At 39.6% G+C, this 27,058-nt stretch overlaps 1 protein-coding gene across 3 annotated transcripts in view; it reads left to right on the top strand.

Moving 5' to 3' along the window:
* The first annotated feature begins 3,500 nt into the window (after positions 1-3,500).
* Positions 3,501-27,058, top strand: part of samd11 (sterile alpha motif domain containing 11) — a 58,278-nt gene continuing 34,720 nt past the window's right edge. Inside the window, exons 1-3 of one of the 3 annotated variants that reach the window (XM_056268064.1) lie at positions 3,501-4,394; positions 5,664-5,755; positions 19,514-19,686. In XM_056268064.1, the coding sequence (XP_056124039.1) occupies positions 3,938-4,394; positions 5,664-5,755; positions 19,514-19,686 (722 nt within the window). In that variant the 5' untranslated portion in view covers positions 3,501-3,937. Of the gene's footprint in view, positions 4,395-4,536; positions 4,632-5,663; positions 5,756-19,513; positions 19,687-27,058 lie in introns of those variants that run through there. The other 2 variants (XM_056268063.1, XM_056268065.1) reach the window with 2 other exon arrangements.

Genomic DNA, 27,058 nt, shown 5'->3' with positions numbered 1-27,058 from the left:
TAGCTCAGCCAATTGCATGAAACAGCTAGTCATGTGATGCAAACATTGTGGTGTCCATGAGTGGGAAACCTGCTCCATGTAGAAAACTTCACCAAAAAAGTATTTAGTCTTCATTTCATGTAAACGTACATCATTTAATGATATTTCTCAAAAGCACAGTTATTTCTTTATTTGTAAAACATTTTTAATGAGAATTAGGCTACATTAAGGAGTAAACCTTTAATTAATCTCACAGCATTTTTCACTGTTTTAATGGTGATGGGGAAGAGAGACGCTGTTTTCTTCCAATATGGGTAGGCCTATATATTTCTCTGCTCATGTCTGAAAGGCTGGCTCCAAGCATTAGGGGTGGGCTCTAGCTCTCTGATGGTTTTCCAGTGAGTATTTGTCAGGTCAGACTGTGCACCGCCCGGCGGTCTCCGCTCCTCTCCCCGGGTTATTTATTACCTCTCTCCCCCGCCGGCAGCGCTGTGGCTCCGGGGCCGCTGCCAACAACGGCGCGAAGGCGGGGACGACTGCAAGGGGGTTTTCTACAGCCGACAGGACTCTGGGCATCGACATACACTGAGAGAATACGGAGAAAACAAAGTTATTGACATGTATTACACCGAGGAATCGGTTTAATAATAGGCAGACCAAGAGAAAAATCTGCATTTTACTGGAAGTAAAACAGCTTTTAATTAGTAAATAATTTTAAATATATTTTTTTTAGATATTCACATGTTCATGTTTTATTTTGTTTTTTTTTGTTTATGTACCAAATGTCTACTGCATATACTTAAGTTTTAAACAGTGTTAAGGCCAGATCTGCATTAAAGATGGGCCTACTGTGTGTATGTAGCCTATGTATGTATGTTGTCATTTATAAAATGTGAAATTATTTGAGGAAGTATTAAAAAATAGTCTTATAGCAATATTAAGGCCTTCTAAATATGAATTGGAGTTTATAGTTTGAAAAGCTAAAGAATAGATGAATGGAAAAGTTCTGAACTACTTGTTTACCAATATTTGTAATATCAACTGGATAAACAACACCCTCCTTATTCATAACTATAGCTACTTTTGAGCATTGTTTACATATCACAATGCACAAAGACCATACACCTGAACAAAATATTGTCACAATGATTATTAGGTAATTTGTTGTTGAATATGTATTCATTTTACACTTTACTTTTTTCAGCTTGTAAATTTTATTTATCTAGCTTTAATTTGACTATGTAGTTAAAGCATGTGTGAGATTTTATAAACTTTATATAATAAAAAACAGAAGTTGCTTGATGCGTGTTTTGAAATGTGAAACCATTTCATGCACTGTGTGAGTGGGTGGCACTTTCATTTTGATGAGCAAGAGGAGGATGCCACAGGACTTGTTCTGCTGAACTGTCGATAATGTGGGGGCTGAAAGTTCAGGGGAAGCCGTCCTGAACCCAAACTGTGGGCAGATCGCTACGTTGTCATCTGTAAATTTAGGGGAACCCCTCCTTCATAAATAGTGCACTTTTAGTCCCTCATGAGTCATCCGCGGTTATAATGTAGAAGAGAGTGGGGGTGAGGGGGCAGGGTATCCCCGTGGGGGATCCTCACACTTGGGGTTTCAGGGATCTCCTGAGGTCTCTGAGAACCTTTGACCTTTAGATTATTTCCATTTTCTTGTGATATGTCTTTGTGGGCGATTTTGATTTCAAGATCTAAATGGTGCATAGAAAGTCTTAAGTCTCCCAGGCTATATAGTCAAACAACCGTGTTCTTTTATTCCAATAAGCTTTGTTTGTTTTCACGAAGACTGAGCAGATTTATCAACAATAACAATAATGATGATCTTTTCCTTAAAATATTTAGGCAGTTTAAAATAAAAATGTGTTTTTATTATTTTTGACTGTTGTTTCTAACACTGAAACCATGGTCTGCTTGTGCACCTCCGGACTGGAGAGTATTTGACAACACCAAGAGAATCATTTTGTTTGAGAGATTAGACTACATGGATTCAATTTATTTATTTATTATTTTTAACAGGTTGTTGCTGCTAAAGCTTTCTGCATTTAACAGCCACCTGGACTGTATTCGACAACAATTTGATCCATAGACTTGTACATATAAACTACTATCTATAACAATTAGGCCAAAATCAAATAAAAAAAAAAAAAAAAAAAAAATTGTTGTAAATGTGTAAATAAACAGAAATGTTGTATGTAATAGTCAATAACTGTAAGATTAGTCTTTTTGATTTTTGTATGTATATGCAAATGTATAAATAAATGGCAATGTTGGATGTTATAGCCAATCAAAGTAATTACTAGACTTTTTGATTTGTATATACATACATGTATATCTATCAACAATAAAAAAGTCGTTTTGATTTGTATATATATATACAATAAAAAAAGTCCTTTTGATTTATATATATATATATATATATACATATGTGTGTGTGTGTGTAAATTTAACAAAAATAAAGTGCCACTGAAAGCTGAATCTACTTATCTCTCAAACAAAATAGAAAACTTAAATTTCAGTGGCAGTTTAATTTTTGTTGAATTTACATTAGAATACAAATACACTGACTGTTCCAGCAGTACATTCTACAGCCTGTTACTTTTGTAACTTTGTCGATGAATTTTTTTCTGTAGAGTTCTGGCAACCACTGCCTCCATTATGTTGCAACAAGGCCTGATGACTTAAAGTTCAAGATTATATCAGATTAAAGACTCAAACTTGGCATTTCCAGCAACTGTCACCAATAAAAACAAAATGTCACCCAGAGAAAAACAAGTTGACACACAAGACTGAAATAATGCAGTAAACAGTAGGCTAAATAACATGCAAAACAACACTCCACTGTATAGGCTAAACTGACAACAAAAATAAACAACATTATAACTATGTTTATTTTAAAATATATTGTATTTTTAAAGTATACTGCATGTTCAATAACTTACAGTAATCTTTTTTTAACATAACATTATTTTTCTGGGTATGTATATGGTAGGGCTATATTGCAGGCTATTTATAGTCAACAAGTCGTCTTTTGGTTAATAAAAAAATCACCGTAACAGATCAAAGGTAACCACATTACTGTTTGACAATGGAAAATAAAACCTAAATCAAATGATTTCTGTGAACTTTATGCAGTGACTGGAAACCGTGACGCAACCTCGGCCGTCGCGGACCCCCTTCAGTGCGCTCGCGCTGCCTCCGCTGTTTAAATGGGCCAAGTTTGAGAAGCGGCGGAGAGTGCAAATCTTGTTTGGTCTGGGTCTGTGAACTAAAGCGTGACTTCAGCGACGTATTAGGGGTTAAAAGAAAGAACGAGGGAGAGAGATAGAGAGAAAAAAAACACTAAAGTCCCATTAGCGCCAGACATCATTTGCAATCGAAAAGGCGCGCATAGATAGCTTAATTATTTCTATCCTCGTCAGATATGAAAATGCTCCGAGCCAGTCTGGCTCACTACCCACTGTACATGTACTACTGAACTTTTACGTGATCTGCACTACTACATATACACGCCTTATAATGCGTTAAAACATCCTAGTTGTATGGTGTCCTCATTACTTTCTGGACAAAAATAAACTTAGCACTGGAGTTGATGCAGGAAATAAACATAGCGAAGTTGCCATAGTGATTATTTTAAAGGAAACGCGGGATAAACAATCATTAGGCATTGAGCACGCTCAGCGTTAATATCTGGCGGAGATGTCAGGCATTAGTCCGATTAGATGTGGTGGGCAGGAGCGCGGGGAGACCCGTCATGCGAGCAGTGCACTGAGGAGAAGAGTGAAGTGGTGAATGGCTGAACTTAAGCGCTCTGCTGTCAGCCAGCGACGCGGGAGTCGTGCGTAAACACACCGGTGCGCCTGGAACTCCACGAAGAGGGACACAAGTTGGGACGCATGAACTGCTAATCACACGTTACCGGCGCTTCGCTTCGGGTAACATGCCTGCCATCAAAAAGGAGAGACTGGATGGAGAAGACATGGCATTAGCCGCCTTCAACCAGCCCGAATACCTGGCCCCTTTAAATGCCACCGCTATCCCCGTGGTGACCCCTCATCCGCCGCCGTACGATCACATTTTCGCCCATCATCAGCGCGCGTACTTGGGCTTTCGCGACACCGCGCTGCATCAGCAGCACCTTCACCACCACCCGGACGACTTCATGCTAGAGAGCTTCTCGTCTATCCCGGACTTTCAGCCGTTTTTCGACAACGGAGAGCCTTGTATCGAAGTGGAATGCGGGGAAAACAAAGCACTACTGTACATTAACAAACTGTGCCAGGGCAGCAAAGGGCCCTCCATCAAATACCGGGCTGAGTGGCTCACCCCAAACGAGTTCCAGTTCGTGAGTGGAAGAGAGACAGCCAAAGACTGGAAACGGAGTATTAGGCACAAAGGTAAGTCAATGGCGTGTGCAGCCGAGTGGATATTACTTTTGGAATACGGGTTCATTTGGCCTCCATCGTGTTCTTGATTTAACAGAACCGTTTTTGGGGGGATAAAAATATGGGTTACTTAACAGTAACTACTTTACTGCACTGAGAAGAGCTCTGTGCTTTGAGTCGAACGGCTTTGGATTCGCACTTTTGGGAAAAAAAGGAGAAAGGTCTTTTTTACGCACGTGGATTGAACAGGTATTGAAGAAATAGATTTTTACTTGAATTTTAAAACTTTTCAAACTGAAGTGCATGTCTACATAAAGTAGAGTAGATCAGGATTATGACACCGTGGCACATTATCAAACAGTTATGGATTAAGCAACTTGTTTACTAAGATTTTAACCGTTAGACTTTTCCGAGGTAGGCTATAACACACCAAACTTAAAGATGTTATATGTGTAGTTACTCTGTACTGATATAACTGCTCATCTAAAGTGTTTTGGTTCGGTTTTTTTCATTGTGTCGTAATAACATGTTTATTTCCATCCGGTCAGTTTGCCACGATCATTCCACGGTCATTTCTATTAAGCCTATTTTGACTTTTCAGTGTTTCAACTTTCAACGCAATTGTTCTTTATCAGTAAGTGGTCGAGCAATGAACTTTAGGTTATCACTGATTTTACTTTACTACTTTTAAGTCTGATATGAAACTTTCCAGTTTGAATGGTTTGCTCCATTATAGTTTTTATTTTACAATCATAATATATTGTTCAGGTAGTAGGCTACTAGTGAAGTACATGTCTATATTGAGTTGTTTGCGGCACATTATTATATGAACAGCTTGTGTTTACAAAGATTTAAAGTAGGAAAACACCATATTTGGATATGTTACAGTATGTGGAATAACTTTGTGATGATGTACCTGCTCATCTGAAGTATTTTATATGGTTAATTGAGTTTATTTTCAGAGGTTTCAGGTCTCCTTTCAGACAACAGTTTATTTTGGTTAACAGACTAATTTTATACAAGTGCACTCTTGGTATCACTTTTGGTCACTTACTGTAAATAAAATGAGGGGCACAGTGATAGTGAGTCACAAATGAGCTTGACAGATTGATGGCATTTAATACAGTTTGATACAGTGATACGATGCAGGTCCATTTCTGAATGACGATTTTAAAAACCGATTTTGTCGAATGAACAAGTGAGTGAATTGTTTTGTACTCCATGCATGCATATACATTTGCAGTAATCTAAAAGGTTACTGATTGGGTTTTTATTTTTTAGGTAAAAGTCTGAAGACACTTATGTCCAAAGGAATCTTACAGGTACATCCTCCAATCTGCGACTGCCCTGGCTGTAGAATTTCATCTCCTGTGGTAAGTTTGCAATTCAATTTGGTCTATTTTGGCTTTAATTTGTCTTTTAAACATATTGGTATAACTTGTTCTTTTATATATATATCACTTTAAAGGTGAAGACCAAGTGTGTACATTGTATGCTATTGTATGTTGAAATTGTCCCGCATGTAAAGCATAAAGCAAACGTTATTCAATGAAATGTTAAGCAGTGGATGACGCTGCTGCTGATGAATTACACAGTTTGATGCATTTTTCTCTGAATTGCATTAGAGATGTTAAGGACAGTGACTTGCTGTTAGTGCTGTCACGGTTGTTTCTCAGAAAGTAAATAAAGACCAAGTACAAGGAAATGTGAAATGGTTGGAATTGATTGTTTTGGTTTGTTGGACTCCGAGCGGCAATGTAAGGTCACAGATTGTCTGTAGCAGATGTTCGAGCAAAATATGCCACACGCTCCTTATTTCCACTTTTCTAGGATGCTTCATCGATCATGTAGACGACAAAACTAGTTCAGTGTCCATGAAGGTCAGAAAGAAATTGGGAGTAGTTGAAAGATTCATCTCTCTAGAAGGCATTTTTACAGATTTTTTCTTTTTTGCTCTGTTTCGGTGACATGGCAAGTTAATCAGTAATATTAATAGCTGATGTATGGACTTTCATATCTCTTTATTCTCACCCTGTGATATCTCCCACCTCTGTTAGAACAATCAGCTTTGTGCATTGTGTGTGTGAGCGTGTGTGTGTGCATGCACCGAGCTGGCTAGTGATTGGCTGCTTGCAGTATTTGTCCACACAGGTGCTGTGTTTTATCTGAACTGAGCGCGTCTGTTGCCGCCTCTAACGGTTAATCTTGAGGGGAAGGGCATAAGAAGCTTACTGAGCTACTGAACGTAGCTACCGGTGATTACTGAGGCAGCGGCACGCAAAGCGAAGGCGCTTCAGATAAGCTGGAGGTGTTTGAGTGATGCAGGTAAACTACTGAGGAGGGCCAGAGCCAGAGCCAGAGGAGATAAAAACTTAATGGCTTAGTTGTTTGGGGCCCTTATATTACCTCTCACTGAGGGCGTTAGAATCTCATGGAGGCTGATTTTGAAGATGAAGTCGAGTAGGCTTGTGACTGGCAATGTCTGATTGTTGTCTTATCATTCCCCAAGTGAAAGGGTTCTGTGGTGCTGTATCACCTGATAGTGTTCAGATGAATCAGACCCTGACTAAAATTGTCTTGCTTTTAATTGGTTTAACCAGCTTCCATCTGATTGTTTTGAATCACACATATACTTCTTTTGAAGTTTGAACATTTACTTTTACATTTTCTTTTAAGTGATGTGACTTCATCTGCAGCTTTTTGTATCTTACTACTTGGAAGATGACTGTTATACTTCATCTTTGGTGTGCACTATTTACTCAACCTTTTTTGATACACCAATGTATGTGATGAAGAACTGTCACAGTTATCTTCAAATCTGGTCACCCACTTTTGTATGCTGTTTGAGTAATATCCGGGTTTGCAGTTCATTCATTCACTTATCGTTAAAGTTGTTAAAATGTTCCATGTCGATTCATTCCTCATTTTGATGCTACTGCTTTTTGAAGATGTGGACATTCTGTGTATTTGGCCTCACTTCTGTTTTTCCCTTAAAGGTGAAATGTGCAAGTTTAGCACCACTAGTGGCACCAAACAGAATTGCAAAATTCTGTTTAGCAGCACCAAATTCGTTTTGCAAATTCGTGTGCAAAAATTACACACTTCAGCTTAAAAGGAAAAAGCTTTCCTAAACACTTTACTCGTCTGCCATCGGTCTGTCAAATAGGTAGCCATGCCCCAAACTCACCCCACTAGTTGGAGTCAATGCTGCTGTGTTGAATCACTCAAATAAACAGAACAACATTAAAAGAACCAGAGTGTTTACACTTTTCAAGGGAATCAAACTACAGATGGCGTAGTAGTTGGGAAATGAGAAAGTAGCCAAGACAACTCCTTCACTCTACACAACCAGTCAAATAGTGACACAGTACATACACACTTTATCATAAAACACTCACTTTCACACATGATATAAATCTTCACACATGTTAATGCTTTCATATGAAAGAAATACAAAATGTTGAGAATACAATTAACACCTCTATATTAGTTTTGTCCACTCTCACTTTTGAATGTGCACACACTTTCTCTTTCAAGACTGTCAAGAACTCGTCATGCTTTCTAACAGCAGTTGGATTACTTCTAAAGTGCTCTCAAATGGTTGACCTGCTTATTATATCTTATGTTTCTCATGTTGTTTTTTGTGTTTTTAGTGTCTTTACATGAGTGTTTGAGATTGTCAACTATATATGCTAACATGATGGCTTTTAGTTGACAGAAAAGAGTAAGTTTTGTGAAGTGCATGCCTCATGTCATACATATATCAATGATTGATGACATGGCTTCTGTTGCACACATCAACCAAATTTGCTCTCAATTCAGCTGTAAGCCCTGAAGATGGACAATCACTTTGGTTATAGAATACAGTCACTTTCATAACTGAACAGGGTATGAACTGTATTTTGCACATAAGTGCTTCTGTTTGAAAGAAGCTTTTGTGAATTGGCATCCACAGCTCACGCACGATTAAATGTAAAGACAAGAACATGTACAAAACAACAGGTCCTGTCAAGCTTGATGCAAATGAATATGGCAACATGCTCTGTGCTGCCGTTCGTGGTCTCTGAGGGGATGACAGTTTTCTTCATTGTTTTATGACTGATCCTTTGAATCATGCTGGAGTCATTCTAAACAGCTCAGTTCCGTTCATTACTTTAATTACTCGGTACGCATCTTTAACCGTTCTTCTACCCTCAATGGCCATCTCAGAGGCTAGACCTATACTACGGTGAAAAGTGTTGTCTTTAAGTTCATAAGTTCATCATAATAGTTAGCTTAGGTGCAAGATGTAGGTCATAGGCCTTTGAGTTGTTGTGGTTTATTGTCCTCCTGCTAATAAATTATATGCAGATTTGTCCTAATGAAGTGTGCTCGCTGACATAGAACCATTGTTTGCATGTTTCTGTGCAGACGGATGAATGGTCATGTGTTGTTGTTGCTTTAAGAGACAGAGTCATTCAGTTGGCCTGGCTGTTGTCTCCCAGGAGAAATGTGCTTCCTTTCCCCTGTTTTGTCAGCGGAACTAGTGGATGCTGGCAGGAAATTACACTCCGCTCCGTCTCGTAAATATCTCTTAGAATCTGGGCTTCTCCCGGCTGCGTCCCGGGTCAAGAAAAAGTTGTCACTGGGGGGTTGGGAACAAGGCTGGTTAAAAAAACATGGAGGATGGTGATGTCGCAGTCTAAACATTTCAGAGTTGGTCCTTCAAAGAGAACAATCTCAGCAGTTATTGATGCATTTATTGCACTCCTAGTACACAGCCTTCTGAGGCAAGAAGTACTGTAACTGAACATGAAAGCAATAGTCCACCCAAAAATTTTAATTATGTTATTTGTCATATGTAGGCCGCGTGTTCACCAAAGCATTTTTAGGCAGCAGAAAACGCCTAGCTGTGGGCGCTTGAGAGCGTTTTGGCAGGACAACGTTTTTTTCAGTTGAGACGCTTTGCTTGCTATGATATAGAATATCCACGGAAGGGTTACTAGTATCTAATATCACCGATTGTTTATTTCTTTTTTGTTTCTATAAAAATGTCGATACAATGTATAGTATTTGCTCTGGCTCTTGTTTTAAATTATTTTGTTCGGTTATTATGCTTCTTGTTGTCATCTGTTGACTTTGTACAAGCAGGATGTGGGCGGTTTGTGGGTGTGGTATTTATGCCTCCCCTCCTCCACTGTGATTGGACGGCTGGGTAAAAAGTGACAGTGATGAGTGATGACCGCTGCGTTTTACCTAAAGTTGAACATTCTTCAACTCTCGGTGAACGGTAAAAACGCAGAGCGCTCAGCGCCTTGTTACGATCCTGGCGGTTTAAAAACGCGTCGCTCCCATTGAAAACAATTGCAAAAATATACGCTAGCCGCGGGAAAAACGCTTTAGTGGTCTTAAGAAAACCATTGGAAAAATACACTTTGGTGGACACGGCTTAAAATTGTTGTACTGAAAAAAACTGCTTAAAGGGTTAGCTCACCCAAAAATGAAAATTATGTCATTAATGACTCACCCTCATGTCGTTCCAAGCCCGTAAGACCTCCATTCATCTTCGGAACCCAGTTTAAGATATTTTAGATTTAGTCCGAGAGCTTTCTGTCCCTCCATTGAAAATGTATATACGGTATACTGTCCTTGTCCAGAAAGGAAATAAAGACATCATCAAAGTAGTCCATGTGACATCAGTGGATTAGTTAGAATTTTTTGAAGCATCGAAAATACATTTTGGTCCAAAAATAACAAAAACTACTACGAATTTATTCAGCATTGTATTCTCTTCCGGTTCTGTTGTCAAGCTGCGTTCACGAGTCCGCAGTGACGCTGCTGACGTAAGACGCTGCTGACGTGTTATCTGGTGTGTCCGTGTATTCGGGTTCAAATAAATATGGCTGGGCAAAAAAATGCAAGTCTTCCTCTGTGTCGAAATCCTTAGACATGTTTGCGAAGATTGTTTTGTTTACAGAGTGCGTCTCCCTCAGACTGTAAACGAAGCTTGAAAATAACACGTCATCAGCGTCACTGAACGCGGCTCGACAACATAACCGGAAGAGAATACAATGCTGAATAAAGTCGGAGTTTGTTATTTTTGGACCAAAATGTATTTTCGATGCTTCAAAACATTCTAACTAACCCACTGATGTCACATGGACTACTTTGATGATGTCTATATTTCCTTTCTGGACAAGGACAGTATACCGTGTATACATTTTCAATGGAGGGACAGAAACCTCTCAGACTAAATCTAAAATATCTTAAACTGTGTTCCGAAGATGAACGGAGGTCTTACGGGCTTGGGACGACATGAGGGTGAGTCATTAATGACATAATTTTCATTTTTGGGTGAACTAACCCTTTAAAGTAGCAATGAAACGAAAGTAGCGACAGACCTTTTCTTCTGCATTGTGAGTTTAACAGATTGTCGGAAAAGAATAAATGTAGGACGGGAACTTGGTTCTATGCATCGGTTGTTGATTGGATTGTGAGATGTGGCCTTTGCACTCAAACATGAATGCAAGCTTTTAGTTGATTATGGAGGGATGGGGTTTAAGTGGACTAAATGATGGGAGAAGTTTGGCATACGTCTTTAAAGGGATAGTTCACTCAGAAATTAAAATTCTGTCATCATTTACTCACCCTCATGTTGTTTTTAATGAGTATGACATACATTCTTCTGCGAACCACAAAAGAAGAAGATTTGAAGATTGTTGGTAACCGAACAGCTTTGGTTACCATTGACTTCCATTGTATAGATAATAAAAAAAAAAAAAAAAAAACCTGAACCATTTCTCAAATTATCTTCTTTTGTGTTCCATAGAAGAGAAAAAGTCCTACAGGTTTAGAACAGCATGAGAGTGAGTAAATAATGACAGGATTGTCCAGTTTAAGTGAACTATAACCCTTTATTTAAGTTTTGTTCTTTTATTCCAGATCTTCCACTCTGGATGACGTGGTTAAAACGGCTTGTTTATGCAAGTAATTCAGGTGTCGACTGTGCGATTCAAATTCACTAGAGCTGCGTCAACAGCAGCATAATTAGACAGTGATATTTTTGCTGTGAAGCGTGTGGTATTAGGTGAGGTTTGTTAGAGTAGGCCAGCGCTCATTTGGCAGAGGGTTGCTGGAGGGCTGGGTACAGGCAGGAACGGGGGCTGACGCCACACAGTCTCACAACAGCTCCCTCGCTGTGGGGGGTTAGACTCGATGTGTGCGCGTGTCTGTGCGCCGTACGAGAGTTTGTGTAGCGGTGTGTTTGTATCCCTCACATGGAGCCGAGGCTATGCTGCTATGGCAACGGCAGGATCCCTCCTCAGGACAGCAGCGAGCAGCCAGGCAGTCTCTGCAGTGTGATGCATTCATGAATTAAAGCAAATTAGAGCCCACTAGTAAACCGCACCAAACTCACAACAGGCTTTTTCCGTTGATTTTTATTAGCTGTTTTTGCTTCAAATCGTGATTGTGCTGCCGCAGAGATGAGTGTTTTGAAGCTCACTAACCTCTTCCTCTAGTGACGAACAGGTGAGCATTTAACTGAGTTTGTGCACATCTCAAACTGTCACATATTTCTCAGATCATTTGGAGATATAATTCAGGATATGTTGTCACTAAGTCGGTTATAGGAAAACAGTGCAGGAAAGCTTTACAGGCAGGTGGGGGATGCCTGACTGTGTGTACTGGTATCAGAGCTGGGTGTGTCGATGTGGGTGTTGGTGGGAAAGGTACAGGGCTTATTTATCAGCTCATGCAGCTGATCATTACAAAGCCACTGCGGCTACATATGGACGCACTCCTCCAAATGTCAGTTTTTACATACGACTGACCCAGTTCTTCTCTCAACTGTTGAAATACAGTTTGATGCCATCCCACATGGTTTAATGCTATGCTAAACTTCATCTAAAACTTCTTTATATTATTGTATAATTATTTTTTCATTATTTATTTATTGTAAATAATATAAATAAATATATGCCTTTTATTTCAATTTTATAACTTAATTTTACACAACATTTGGTTACAGTCCTCAAATCTGAATGCCAAGCAGCATTTCAAGAGTGCTCATTTTAGGGGCTGGGGCTTTTCGCTCTTTGCATCACTGTGCTTTGTTTGCGTAATTCTGGACCAATTTTTTGCAGCTGTCTTTGCAGCTGATCCTGCTTTGGCATCATTTTGTGTTTTAGTCAGTGCATCATAATTTGTCTAAATGATGTCTAAAATGTAAGTTACTCAATATTAACTTTGCATGCATTAAATTGCTAAAAACTAAAGGCATTTCTTTGAACTTTCTATTCATCAAAAATCTATCACCGGTTCCACAAAAATATTAAGCATCACAACTGTTTACAACATTGATGATAAGAAATGTTTCTTGAGCAGCAAATCAACCATTAGAATGATTTCTGAAGGATCATGTGACACTGAATTGAGTAATTATGCTGAAAATTCAGCTTTGCATTACAGGAATAAATTACTTGCTATATAAAAAAAATAGAAAACAGTTATTTTAAATTCTAATAATATTTTACAATATAACGGTTTTATTGTATTTTTGATCAAATAAATACATCCTTTGTGAGCATAAGAGACTGCTTTCAATTTTTTTTAATTGTACCATCTTACTGACCCCAAACTTTTGAACAGTAATGCATATATTAAATAATATATATTTTGCCAAAAAAAGATTACAATTTAAAAACAATTATGACCACTTACAACAGAGATGACCACAGCTGCTAAAATAAATACTTTATTTTCACATAATATGCATTTAAATGAACCTAAAATCTTAATATTAAAATAATAATAATTCATGTCCTGGTAGGGTTACCTAAATATTAGAAAAGCAGTAAAGCTGGTCCGGAACAGAATATATGCTATATTGACTGTGTTGTGTTTTTGTTCAGTTTATATGGAAAGCTTTGGCTTGCTTTATCTTAAATGTGGCCCATAAATCTTTCTTCTCCACTTTTCAGTCATACATTCAGTTCCAGCTTCTACATTTTGGTCTCTTGGGAGTGTGTTGAAGTCAGTACCTATCCATAAAGGTCTCCTGTGGCTGTCTTTTTTTGAAGGGAGGGGGGATCCAAGCGCAGGCAGAGAAATCTTGGCACGCATGGCTGGACTGCCACTGACCTCCCCGTGTCGGCGAACGCTTCACTGGGCTGACACAGCCCGCTCACCCTATGGGTCGGGGGGAGGTTGGCGGGGAGGGGGGTTGTTCTGGGTGAGGATGGGAAGCACACTGCCCTTCAGCTCTTTTACTCACCATAAACTTACTCCCATAAATAAGCTACATTGTAACACTGGCAACAAAGTGTACATGTAACACTGGCAAAACTGGTGTACATTTGTGAAAACTTTGTAATAAGGTGGCATTTGTTAATATTTGTAAATGAATTAGCTAACATTAACTGACAATGAGCAATATATTTTTAAAGGATTTAAAACATTTTTTAATCAATTGTTCATTGTTTTTTTCGTTAACTTTGTAGTAAAATTGTAGTAAATGTTGACTAATATTAATAAATGCTGTAGAAGTACTGTTCATTGTTAGTTATGTTGTAATTAACTAATGTTAACAAATTAAACCTTATTGTAAAGTGTTAATTTGGGTTGGTGAAAGGAAGTTGTTTGGCATTGTTTTTCAACTATATACTTGAAAAAAGTTGAGTAGATCTCGTCATGTGGATGTAACAGAACACTATGGCAAATTTGTGGCAAGGCTCCCACAGAAGTGTGCATGTAAACTATTTAGCGTTTCTTTCTCTGTTTTAGCGAATGTGCCAATAGATTTAAGTAGGCACATTAAACCCCGCCACACCGACCCACATGCCCACACCCCCAGCTTGTGCCAAGTCTGCCCAGCGTCCCGCCTCCACACTTACCCTCAGCGTGGTTGCGGCGCACACACACACACAAACACACACACACACACACACACACACACACACACACACACACACACACACACACACACACACACACACACACACACACACACACACACACACACACACACACACACACACACACACACACACACACACACACACACACAGAGGTTAGAGCAGACAGACGCGTGACTCATTAGGCATTCGTCCCCCGGGGACAGTGCTGGGGGAGAGCGCCACAGCTGCAGGAATGTCATGAGCTGCTACTGCTGTGTGCAAATGTGTGTGTGTGTGTGTGTGTGTACCTTAGCAGAAGGCCAGCGCACCTTTCAGAAAACACAGCATCAAGAAAGCGTCTCTCTGCTTTTCCATATCATCCTTACTGTCTGAGCCAACAATAAAAAATGTGAGGATGCCTTCAGAACTCAAAAGTAGACTGAAACACATTATACGGCAGATTATACACCGGATAGATCTGGTCCCGCCTGCTGATTTGTCATACAGCGTTCTGGTTTAAAATGTACAATATGGTAACGGCTATGACGTGAAACACCTGTTCACTATATCACTGCTCTTCACCATAGAGACCAACTATTAAACATAGTGTACTTGAAAGGGACTGAGTCTTCTAGCAGTTATGAAGCTGTTTAAGAAAATAATGTTTAATGAAAATTAGTTTCTTTTAACATTTTTTATTATTTAGCAGTAGCTCTCGAATCTTATTACGGTCACATTAGACTTTGAGTATGTGAAACCGGGTGATATGTCCCACTCTTGGCTTCTTTCTTTAATAATAATATGAAAAACGATACAAATAATACTAATTTGTGTTTGTAATGTGAAAACATAGCATCTACTGAATTTGCCAATAACATTTGAATTCAGACAGGAGGTCAATCTGTGACGCTAGATCCTCTATTGGTCCCGCATCTTCTTGTCGTACGAATTTGCGGGTCAGAGTTCACTGAACTTTTGTAGGCAGCGGAGCACAAACTTTCTTCTTCGCTTGAGCTTGTGTTTCCTGTATTCAGGTGTATATGAATAAAAGTCAGTGGAGCTCAAAGTCTAGTGTGAGACTGCGGCTCTTCTGTAGTAAGTTCTTTAGTAAGAACCTACACTTCCGTTCAAAAGTTTGGGGTCGGTAAGAGTTTTGAAAAAAGTTTCTTATGCTCACAAAGGCTGCATATATTTGATAATAAATACAGTTAAAAAAGAACTATTGTAAAATAATTATTTAAAATAACTGTTTTCTATTCTAATATATTTTAAAATGAAATGAATTCCTGTGATTGGAAAGCTGAATTTTCAGCATCATTACTCCAAGTCTTCAGTGTCACATGATCCTTCAGAAATCATTCTAATATGGCGATTTGCTGGTCAAGAAACATTTCTTAATATTGTCAATGTTGAAAACAGTTGTGCTGCTTAATATTTTTTGTGGAAACTGTACTACATTTTTGTCAGAGCTCTGTGATGAATAAAAGGTTCAAAAGAACAGAATTGATTTGAAATAGGCATCTTTTGTAACATTATAAATGACTTTACTGTCACTTTTGATCAATTTAATGCATCCTCGCTGTATAAAAGTATTAATTTATTTTCAAAAAATCTTAAGGACTCCAAACTTTTGAACAGTAGTGTGTACATATCCATCATCTTCAACCAGAGGTCATAGTGTGTGTGTTAATACAATCTTAGCTTGTAACAACCCAGCATAACTTTGAGCAAAGTTTGTGTCTGGCTTGTTATGGCTTACAGCTTTACTGTGCTGTAATTCTGCTGTTTTCTTACTCCCTGTTGTGAGGTCTTTTCTACGAGGATACGGTGAGAACTTTCGAAGCGTCTCAGCTCAAGAGTTTTATGGGGCTTTAGACAGATAAATCATCCAAGCTGATTACTCACTTCGAGTTTACATGTGTGGTTTTATATTTACGTGTGTGTGTGTGTGTGTGTGTTTTTTGTACAAATGTATAGCTTGTGTCATTGAAGGGCAGACATCAAGTGTGGGAGGGCTTATTCATAGAAATGCTGCTTAGAGGAAATTCATATTCAATATTTTTTCCATGCCTGAGTGACAGAGTGTGTGTGAGGGTGTGAATGTGTGTGTATGTACATGTAGGCGGGAATTGAAGCCCAGGTTTTTTATGTTTTTGTTTTGAAGCACCCTCCCTGACTCCCTCTGTGCGGAAGTGTTACCGGAAATAGTGTGCAGCCGCCCCCGGTTCTGCGTCAGTTACGCTGAATAAAGCGAGGGGGCTGGACGGGGGCTTTCCGGGAGGACGTTGAGAAGGGTGGGGGTTGGAGAGGAGGAATGGGGGCAGGGAAGTGTGTTTGTGTGTGCGTGTCTCCGCTGAGGCCATGTGGGTAACAGCCGTCTCTCAACGCTAACTTTATCAGATAAAGCATCACTAGTGCTGGCGCACTTCATACGCGGCTTCCAGTGGCTGTTAACAGCTCCAAAACTCACTTGCCGCACGAATAGAATGTCACAAAAAAAGCAGTGTTTGTTTGTGTGTTCGCGGTTCTATGTTGATATCATTTCACATGAGTTTATACAAGATTCATCTCAGTTTAAACAACTTGGACATTTAAATAAACCTATCACTTGATGTTGTGCTCAAACTAAATAGATCTAATTTTCTATGTTAAAATAGAAAATATATAGACAAAAATTCGCTTCCTCTGCAAAAAGAGAGAGAGAGAAAAAAAAGAAAAGACAGTCGCTCTGGAAAAAAAGTGTGTTCATCTTGCCCATCCTCAGGGATGTTTTCATCTTTTTCAGCTTTTTTCCCCTCTTCTTTTTAATGTATGCCACTTGAGAGAATCCAGAGGGGCTGCACCTGTTTGCCTCTTGGCTAGTCTCTCCACCTCCTGCCCCGGCCTGCCACTCACGCCTCGGCTCCTGTGGGATGCTCTGCATATGTGTATGTGCACGCGTGCGAGCTTTGGGTGTGGAGGAAGGATAGCTGCAGGGCTCGGCAAAGTTTGACAGAGCCTGAGATGCAAGCATGCTCACACACACACACACACACACACACACACACACACACACACACACACACACCACCCATTCACACAAACAGACTTTTCAGTTGAAGTTTTTCAAAGCCGGATTCATTTTTATGGATCTGTGAACAACACTCCTATAGGGGATATTGGGGTAAGCTGTGCCACTTTTTACTTTTTTTTGCTATGAACTGAAATGAGAAGAAAGTGTCTATAAGATATAGCCAAATAAAGACACCCCATAGCCATAATTTTGGGAAAAGTGCTTCTTTTTTTGAGGAGGCATTGCCTCCATTGCCTCCTCGGATGAAACGTCCCTGGTGTGTGTGTATATATATATATATATATATATATATATATATTTCAACCATGACAACTCGCAGAATAGATTTAAACAGCATTTATTGATAAGAGCGGAATGTACATAGGCTCAGTCTGGGCAGACTAAATCTGCTACGCTGCTGCATGAGTGAAGACTACTCCCGAAACATGCACATAAAAACAGTGAATAGAATGCAAACTGCTGCAAGAAAAGAAGGATGAATCCCCTAGCAGATCTAGGCAGGTGGTGCTGGGGAAGGAGGAGGGTTAGAAAAATGTCCATGCCTTGCTGAGTTCGGCCAGTTAGGTATGACAATAAGAGTGTACTCACACTAGGCACGGTTGCCTTGTAATGTTCCCTGGTGCGGTTAGCGATTATCACACTATATGCGTTCCGCGCCCAAGCCCAACCGAACCGTGCTCTGGCCCACCTCTTCCAAGCAGGCCAGGCAGCGGTTAAACAAACGGCGCCCGGGCATGGTACGGAGCGATCACACTAGTCCAACGAACCAGACTTTGGGGGTCAAACAACGTGTTCGGGCACGGTTCAGATTGCCTGGTGTGAGTACACCCTAAAATGTTCTTTTACATAAGTTTTATGTCAGTTTTTAGCAATTTTTTCACATGTACCTCTCAGTCATAAGCAGCATGATGGGCGTTGAATAAATATATGATCACATGGCAACATTTTTTTATTTTACTTGTATTTTTCATACTGTTTTTGCAACCATCCCTCTTTTTTCCTCTTTCTTTTTCCTTTTCTTCTTCGTCTTTTCTTTTTCCCTTCAAATCCACTCTCTCCTTCTCTGTTCACTCATGGATAGCGATAGAGGCACATAAATCTGCACTGACCCCTTCAGGTCACATTAAAGGTCGCCCAGCTTCACACACTAAACCCTGAGGGCCTCTCATCCCCTTCATCCTTCGCTGTCTTTAGATGTCTGATGCGGATAGAGGGAAAAGGAAAAGAAGGAATCACTATCACGTCCCATTCACTCACCCATCCTCCATTACTTGTCTCGTGGATCAATGGTCTCTCCCTCTGCATGGATCTCTCTGACTGAGTTTTGCTGTTATTTAGGGAGTTCAGCATTTCCACCTTTTATTCTGTCATTACTTCTTCATGATTTGTGACCTGTGTTTCATGATTCATGACATGTGAGTGAGACTGATCTGTGTAGGTCATATGACAGCAGGAGAAATTGGAGTGACTATTTTCTGGAATTTAGTGTAAAAACTAACTTTAACTGCAACTTTTAATTCTTTACAACTGCATAATATAAGAAGGTGTTAATATTGGGAGTGGTGTAGCTTAGTGGTTAGATAAATGACTCAAGAACCAAAAGGTTGCACAAGGAGTGTTTGAACTATCACCATTGTGTCATTTGCATTCCCAGATTGCTTTAGATAAAAGTGTCAGCTAAATCAGGGGTTTTCAAACTTTTTGATGCCATCAATCCTGGATCCCTTAAATGTGATCCCCATTATTGATTTTGAATATTATGATTTTAGATTAAACATTAATAATTTGGTCCTTTTTATTTATTTATTTTTAGTTTATTTATTTATTTTTTATTTTTTCATTTATTTATTTACTTTTGCTGATTCAAAACCCCTGTGCTAAATGACAAAATAGAGTAGTGTATCTGCTGAGTTAAATTATGAATTGCTTTATGTCTATGTGTGCACCAAAAACTCTAGCCTTTTATGAATCAGTTTTACTGAAACTGATTCATAATGCAAATCCAAAAACATAATGAATACAACAGTAATACATTCAAAATGTGATTTATCAGCCTAAAGAGAATTGAAAGTGTGACGAATCGGGAACATTAGCCATTTCTCTGTATTGCAGTTCAAGCCAGTAAAATCAGAGAAGGCTGTTCCCAGAGTCTCAGTCTGTCTGTCCCCTCTGTGCTCCTGCAGAACCGTGGGCGACTGGCAGAGAAACGCACCATCCCCTTGCCGCCAACACGGGTGCCCAAAAAGGAGCTGGCCTCCGTTTTCAGCAGTGACGACAGCGAGGGCAGCGAGCGAGCCAGTGGAGATCATGCAGACATCAAACAGGAAGAGCTGCATTACACTATCATGAGAAAGAGGTGAGAATGTGTGTGTGTGTGTGTGTGTGTGTGTGTGTGTGTGTGTGTGTGTGTGTGTGTGAGAGAGAGAGAGAGCGTGGGTGGGCAAAAAGTAGAGTGCCAATCCCTGTGCCAGGGATTGATACATCAACCAGGATCTGCCGGAAAGGGGTTAGCCATATCAGACATCAGTATAGCACCAAAGAGCTTTAAAGAACCCTTAGGTCTTTACCCCCATAGCCCCCTATTTTGACACACACATACCCTTTAACACACAAATTCACTCATTTACTCTTTTGGCAGATACTACAGACACACAGGATGTGCCAACTCTAAATACCCATGCTTGGGAGCCCACAGGATACATGCACAGAAATAAACATGAGGTCTTCTCATGAACCATATGAAAAGTGATATTGTTGATGAGGTATTTGCAGTCATGTGGCAACTTTCTTAATGCCATAGATCTCAGAATGGTTCGAGAGTTTTCACCTTATGCTTTTCCTGATGCGTGTTAAAGTTAAATTTCTCACCTTTAAAATTTTCAGTATGTGCCCTGACCGCATGCATAATTATATTTTGGTCATAGCACTTGCTAAAGAATGTGGGAAGCAAGAGAGTGCTTGGTCACCAACGGCTAAAGGGCTGTTCAGATCGAGGACAAAAACTGTAACAATAAAGTTTTAACAATCGTTGTAATTCTATGAGAATAGTGCAGTCCACACCACAGCTATATAACAATAACAACAGAGGAACAATATCATTGGAATCACTTTCAGAATAATTTTTTTTATAGCTAGTGAACCATAAAAACATTGACAGCCAATCAAAATCCATTTGCCTTTTTTTACATAATTGCAATGCATGTTCATTGGTTTGGAGCCTAGTTATTGCTATAGTAATCTTTATAGTTAGCGTTCCTGGTTTGAAATTACCATGCTGTGTACCACGGCATTTTATGTCAGGGTTTTTGCTCATGTGCTATGGTGGGACCATGGTAGTACCTGAAAGTACCATTTAAATGTTGTAGTGATCATTGAGTACCATGGTGTATCAAAGTACCTGAACTTTTTTGTTTGTGATGCCATGCCATTTATGCTATAACAATCTGGCTAGAGCAGACTAGTGAGTTACTCCACTTACTCCAAGCACAAATAATGGGTCAAATTATCTATTTTTAATTACACTAAGCATATTTATTGATACTTTTTAGTGTTACTTTTTTTTTATTGAGGCCATTGCAATACATTATGGGATTGCAGTCTCTGTGAAGTATGCAATGGTGCTTTAAAATTTGGCCTAAATGAGGCAGCATAATTAAGTTTCCCAGTTTTTGGAACAGTCAAAATATCTGCTTTCCACAAAAAATAAAATTCATCCAGTGATGTGCTACAAATTCCACATCTCCGTCTTCAATCAGTGCGAGGGAATTCAGTGTTCATTAAATCTTCATGAGCTGTGTTTGGCCTCCCTCCTCCTTGGCACACAAGCCTGAAGAAGCTTATGAGCCTGCGGTCAGTGCAGCAGTGAGCTAAGAGCAGTGGCTAAAGCGAACGGTTTTTCCGCCAGTGGTTTCGCTCTGCCTAAATGCATTACAGGTGATAACTATCCAGCAGATGTCAGCCCTGGCAGGTGAGTCTGGGGAACCACATTTTTGTCAGACCATCTCCGCTTGTACTAAAGAACTTGTTGAAAAGCCCGGCCTTGAGGTTCTGATCTATTATTAAGTTTCCTTTAATCACTAGAGCATGCCTTTCAAAGCTGGCTGTTGCTTTGAGAATGCAGGTTTTCTGGCTTTCGGGGGTCTTTAGGTGATTTTTCACTCATGTTTTTTGAATAGAAGTGTCAGCAGCAGTTTCGATGGTGTTTGCAGTGAGAGTTTGTGTTGGCGGTGTATGTTGCGCTATGCTGGATTGTTAAATCTCCAGGAAGCTTCAGTGCTTCTAATGAGAGGAGTAAGAGAAGACAATATTCCCTTTTTCTCATTAGCCACCAGCCCTAGCTCCTGTCAGGTTTTCTTAGAGCAACCGCCAATGCGTATAGCGATAATTTGACTTATTTAGTTGGCGTAATTGTCGTAGCTGTACAGTTATATACTGTATTTTTTTGCTGCAGTAAATGGTGAATGAATTCCAATGGTTGAGTCAGTTGAGTGTAAGAGGCTTGGGTTTATGCCCATTGGTGTTAAGCGGTACATTTGGGTCATTACACAGCACTGTTAGGATATCATTCTCAAGACAGCATTTACGTATGTATGAGGCCATGCCCTCTTCCAGCATAGGCAGGTCATAGCTGAATCAGTCCTTTTTGTTGAGCCCTACAAGCTAACAATATTCATTAAAAATATCATTGGCCAAAACTGAGTGATGTGAGGGTGCTTAATACTGTGCTGTGCATTGAAAACACCACGTGTTTAAGCGTAACTTGAATTTGATTTTGTTGTGGAATAAAGAAGGGCTTTGAGTTCTTACCTTGGAGCGGATCAGCCCTGAATGCCCAGGTACAAATATAAGCCCTCATCTGCAAGAGTTTCTTGGTCACTTCCTTCTCTCAACCCCGAGCCGCTGGCTCCTAGCAGCCACTTACCCTGTGACATCGAGGACGGCACAGGAACCAGAACCGGCCAGCTAAACTCATTACAGTGATCTCCCCCCAACACTTCAGAGGCCCGCGTGTGAAGATGCTAATGAATTTAAAGAACACTTATGACTAATATCTAGGGCTTTTACCCTGTTAAAGGCGGCGGACTGCAAGGAGCCACGTCTCTTCTCTGTTCCGGGGCCGCTCACCTCACCCCTACTTTACTCAGATGAGGATCTGACCGAAAGAGATAATGGGATGTTCAATCTATGAAATTCAATTTCCATTGATCTGGACTGGGTAAGTGAGTTGTGGAGGGGTCTTAACAAATTGGATTTAGTCAATGGATGGTGAAGGATGGGGAATTCTTTTTTGCGTTTGATCGTATTTACGCCTCATCATTTGCAGTTTATATTAGTGTTGTGGTAGTGTGCATAGCGTTTCTTCAGTCCAAATGTATCTGCTTATATATAGTGGAGTCCCAAACACAAGACATTTTTCTAATTTAATGCAATTTTTTCATGGCAAACTATATTATCATCTTTGAATGAAAAGTAGCATTTAATTTCAGAATGCCTTCGTATTTGTTTTTCACTTTTCCTTTAATGACTGCAGCACTTTAGCTGCATGCACTCCACAAGTTCTTGCTCTAGCATGATTTGAGATGAACCTCTTGAGCTTCAGTGGAAGAAGAACATCTCACCATCTGTACAAAGTAGTTCACATGATCAGTGTCACAAATTTATTTGGATTGGTGACGTGTATTAATCATTTCATGTCAATGTTTCTTCGTTTAAATTTTTTTAAATCCTAAAACTTTCTGTTTATTTACAGGTTTAAATAAGATTTTCCCAGATTTTCTATGTGGACTCAGACTTTTGGACCCCACTGTACTTTAACATTCTGCCTAAAGGTATTTTAAACCAAAAATAGTGCAATTTCACATGAGGCTGACGAATATACATTTCCGCAATAGTGTGCAGTCAGTTTTCAAGGGATTTCCAGCCACTGCCGTGAGAAAAGCTGGTACACTTTGACACCTTAAAGAAGACTCCCTAGATCTTTTAACCAGATTAATGTTAATGGCCAGCAGGTTTATAGGTGATTAGTCCTCATTCCTCCTGTATCCTGCAGGGATACAGACCTTTCTTTCTTCAAAAACAAGCAGTGCTTAGCCTGAAGTGTAGCGCCTTAGCTTGGTCTTTTATATTCCTTTATCTTAGTGATTTCGCATGTGGAGGTTGAGGGTCTTCGGGTCACGATGCACTAGAATATCTGTATAAATACCGTACTGAATAACAGAATAACAGGCTTGGTTTTATAATCTTTGAAATTTAATTAAATCAACCGATAAAGACAACGTCATGCATCGACTGGCATCCTATCTGAAAACAACCACTTTCGCGATATGCTTTAGCAATAAAATTTGCTGGTATGAGATGTTTGTCTTAGTATTAGTCTTCAAGGTCATGCCAATCATTTCCTGAAGCCTACCTGTGCACAGTCAGGTGTGTCAACACCAGGGCTTTGAGAAGTGCTGACTGCTTGTCTGGGTAATTACTGAGTAACCATCATGGATTATATAAGATAGTATACTTACTCAGAGGACAACCTGCTTAGAAAAGCCTCCAAAAAAACATTGCCCATCCCATATGTTCTATTGTAATATTTCTAATGTAATTATAAAGCCAATTTCTTCTCTTGTGTATAACTACCTGGTATTTAACTGCTGATTTATTTAGGATACTCTCATGATTTTTGTTGATTTTGTTTCTTATTTACAACCTATGGAAAAAACTAAGTGCAGAAACATAAGTGGATTAGATGAAGGAGGGGAGGAGGAGGCAGGTTGATTCCAGAATGGTGGACCCTCCCCTTCAGCACGAGGGACAGGGAAAGGAAATAAATCAAACAACTGTTGCACCTGTCTGGATAGAAATTCTGTTTGTCTTCCCCCGGGTTTCTGCGGCCTCTTCAGAGAAGGGCCTGACCTGTCTGTGTTTAGCATTGGAAGCGTTTGTCCAGCAAGGCTTGCCGTCTTCTTCCCTGGTGGCTGTCTGGACCTGAATGTAAGCATTTGGCTATCCAGAAGTGGAAATCAGCTGGTCCAAACCTCAGGACTGAAGCCAACCCAAACCGCTGTCTTTAGCGCACTGTAACTGGCCAGGCTCTTAAAATGCTGGTATGTACAGTCAAGGGCATTTTCATCTGACGCTTAAACTGTTTTTTTTAAAAAAAACATTTATTATTATAGCAATATTGTTGAGTGTCTCGACACCAGTGTTTTGGTATTTTTGGAAATTTTATTCTGATGTACTGTACAACAGACAAAATTCTAGACCCACATGTTATACTGTACATTTACAAGGAATGGGTAGTAGGAATGGGTAGTTGTGAATAATTTTCCTTTAAAGTGTTTTTGCAAAAAGACATTCGGCTGATGATTACTTTTTTTTTTAACAAAAGGGCTATTTTTTTGGTTGGCTGGTTTTAGTACGCTCACACAGGTTTAGTAGAATCATTCATATTCAGTCATTTGTGTGGTCCACCGGAGGAAATGATGGCTACTCAAAAGTTTACTTTAAATGATGTGACCATGTGCTCCATTCATTCATCTGTTTTGTTAAGGCATTTCTCTGTACAGTTCTGGAGCGTTGCACGACACACTGCTGGGAAGGGGACGTGATGCTGTAGGATTCCTGGAAAGAACCTTCTCTTAAGGCAATAATTAGTGGTTGGGTTCCAGTTCTGGAACTTTAAAATGTCCAGGGCTCTTCCCAAGTAACAGCTGTAGGCTTAATGTTCTACAGTTTACTCTTTACAGGAAAACTAGTGCCGTTTAAAACCCTGTTGTTAGAAATGGACAAATGCATCCCGCTATACAGTACAACTGTTTTGTTGATTTATATCGGTAACCTCTAAATTCATAGGGCTGGAATTAAGACACAAGAACATGCATCACAAAACGTGTCTCTGTGAATTTGTTTACACAACATTTTTAACTTTTTATGTTTTTTATGTTTACACATACTTTTTTTGAAGCTATATTAATATTTTCTTAACTCATTGCTATCATTCAAATAAGCTTAGAATAATTTGCAGAATACATAGACTCTTTTCCCTCAGACTTTGAATACTTTTGGCGTGAAATATATTTGGTGTCTTCGTTAGAGTTTGGGTGAACCAAGCTTTTGTTTGCAGTTCCGCTAATTCTGCAAATGTTTTCAGTCATCCAGCTCATTGTAGGATATTAAAACCATAAAACTGCTTCGAATGTAACCGTAGACCACTTGTTGCTGTAAAATCCCTCTGCATTGTAAATGACTGTGTTATAAGATATTCGATATATTTACGTTCTTAGGAAATGATTACGCATCCCTACTCACTACGTTTCCCTTGCCTGTCAAGTGAGAGTAAGTAGTTAAAGCAGTGAAGATGTTTTAATCAGGTGTTGTTTTCCTGTTAGCATCTCCTTTGATTGGTTTTGCTTCAGCCACATCAGTTAATCAATGTCATTAATGTCACATCTACAGAGGGCAGCTAACTGTCTTTAAAAAAAACGTTGCACCCCATCTCAGAGCTCTTTTAGGCTTTTTCCACTGTTTACTTTTCAAATTATCCAACACCACAATGTTCAATGTGGCGAAATAATGTTTCGTTCCACTTCTACTTTTCTGGGTTCCCGCATGCTTATCGACCTCCCATCAGGTTTTATAAGGCAGGAACAACAGGAAAGCTCAGGAGAACGCACTGCACTCTCATTTATTTATGTATCTGTTTCGATATTTATTTATTGCTCTCCTCGCTAGCTGAGGCCCGGCTGCTTGGTCTGAATGTGAGCAGAATAACAACAGATGTGTTTTTTTGGTTGTTAAAAAACCCCAGAGAGAAATATTGATTCCCCCCACCCCCGTTCTAGCATTGCATTTTTTTTTTTTTAACTGTACTGGTTTCACTGGACATGGAATGAGTGTTCAGAACAATTGTTTGGGAAAAGTAACCACAACATTTTCAATTTTGTAGCATGTTCAGCTTCTTCTTTTTTTTTTACAGTGCTAGTTCATAGTGCAACATGTCTGTCACTTTCTGTAAAAAGGAGGGATCCTCTCCACATGCCTTGCCACTTTCTGCTTGGCACCGCTTTGTGTGTGTGTGTGTGTCAGGGTGAGACTATCATCGCTGTGTTCAGTAACGGTGTAAGCCCTGGCGTCAGGATGCCCAGTCTGCCAACTCTCTGTGTGACCTCTATATCTGGCGCCAGCTCTCGTCTCCCGTATCACTGCAGGGGCACTTGCGCTGGCACTATTTCCCTCCCTGACACTCCTGCTGCCTTGAGGAACACCACGTCTGTCCAATGGCCTTCCACGCTGCCTTAAACTCAAGTCAGTTCTTGAATACCTGCCATTCATCAGATGCCTTTCATCCAGATGTTGCCCCTGTCATGTTTGAATACCCAGCCATTTGTGAACAAAACAAGCATTTTCTTAGAGGAACAGTTCACTCGCAAATGAAAATTGTGTCATCATTTACTCACCGTCATGTTGTTCCAAACCTGTATAACTTTGTTTCTTCCCTGGAACAATTTAAAGAATGCTTTTACTTTTCAATTGCAGTTACAATGAATGAGGACTAGAGCTTTCAAGCTTTAAGAAAAAAATGTAGTCCACTTAATATTTACTAAACGTCTTTAGTCTGTATCACTGATTAGTGAGCAAATCATACTTTGGAGATGCATCTGTTCTATTTATCTGTTCAGTTCACAAAACAATTTTGAATGATTCATTCACTGATCCGGTTCTTGAATGAGTGATTC

The sequence above is a fragment of the Rhinichthys klamathensis genome, unplaced genomic scaffold, assembly GCF_029890125.1.
Source record: "Rhinichthys klamathensis goyatoka isolate OS25496 unplaced genomic scaffold, OSU_Roscu_1.1 h1tg000269l_1, whole genome shotgun sequence".
Lineage (NCBI taxonomy): Eukaryota > Metazoa > Chordata > Actinopteri > Cypriniformes > Leuciscidae > Rhinichthys > Rhinichthys klamathensis.
This window is presented reverse-complemented; position numbering and strand designations above follow the sequence as displayed.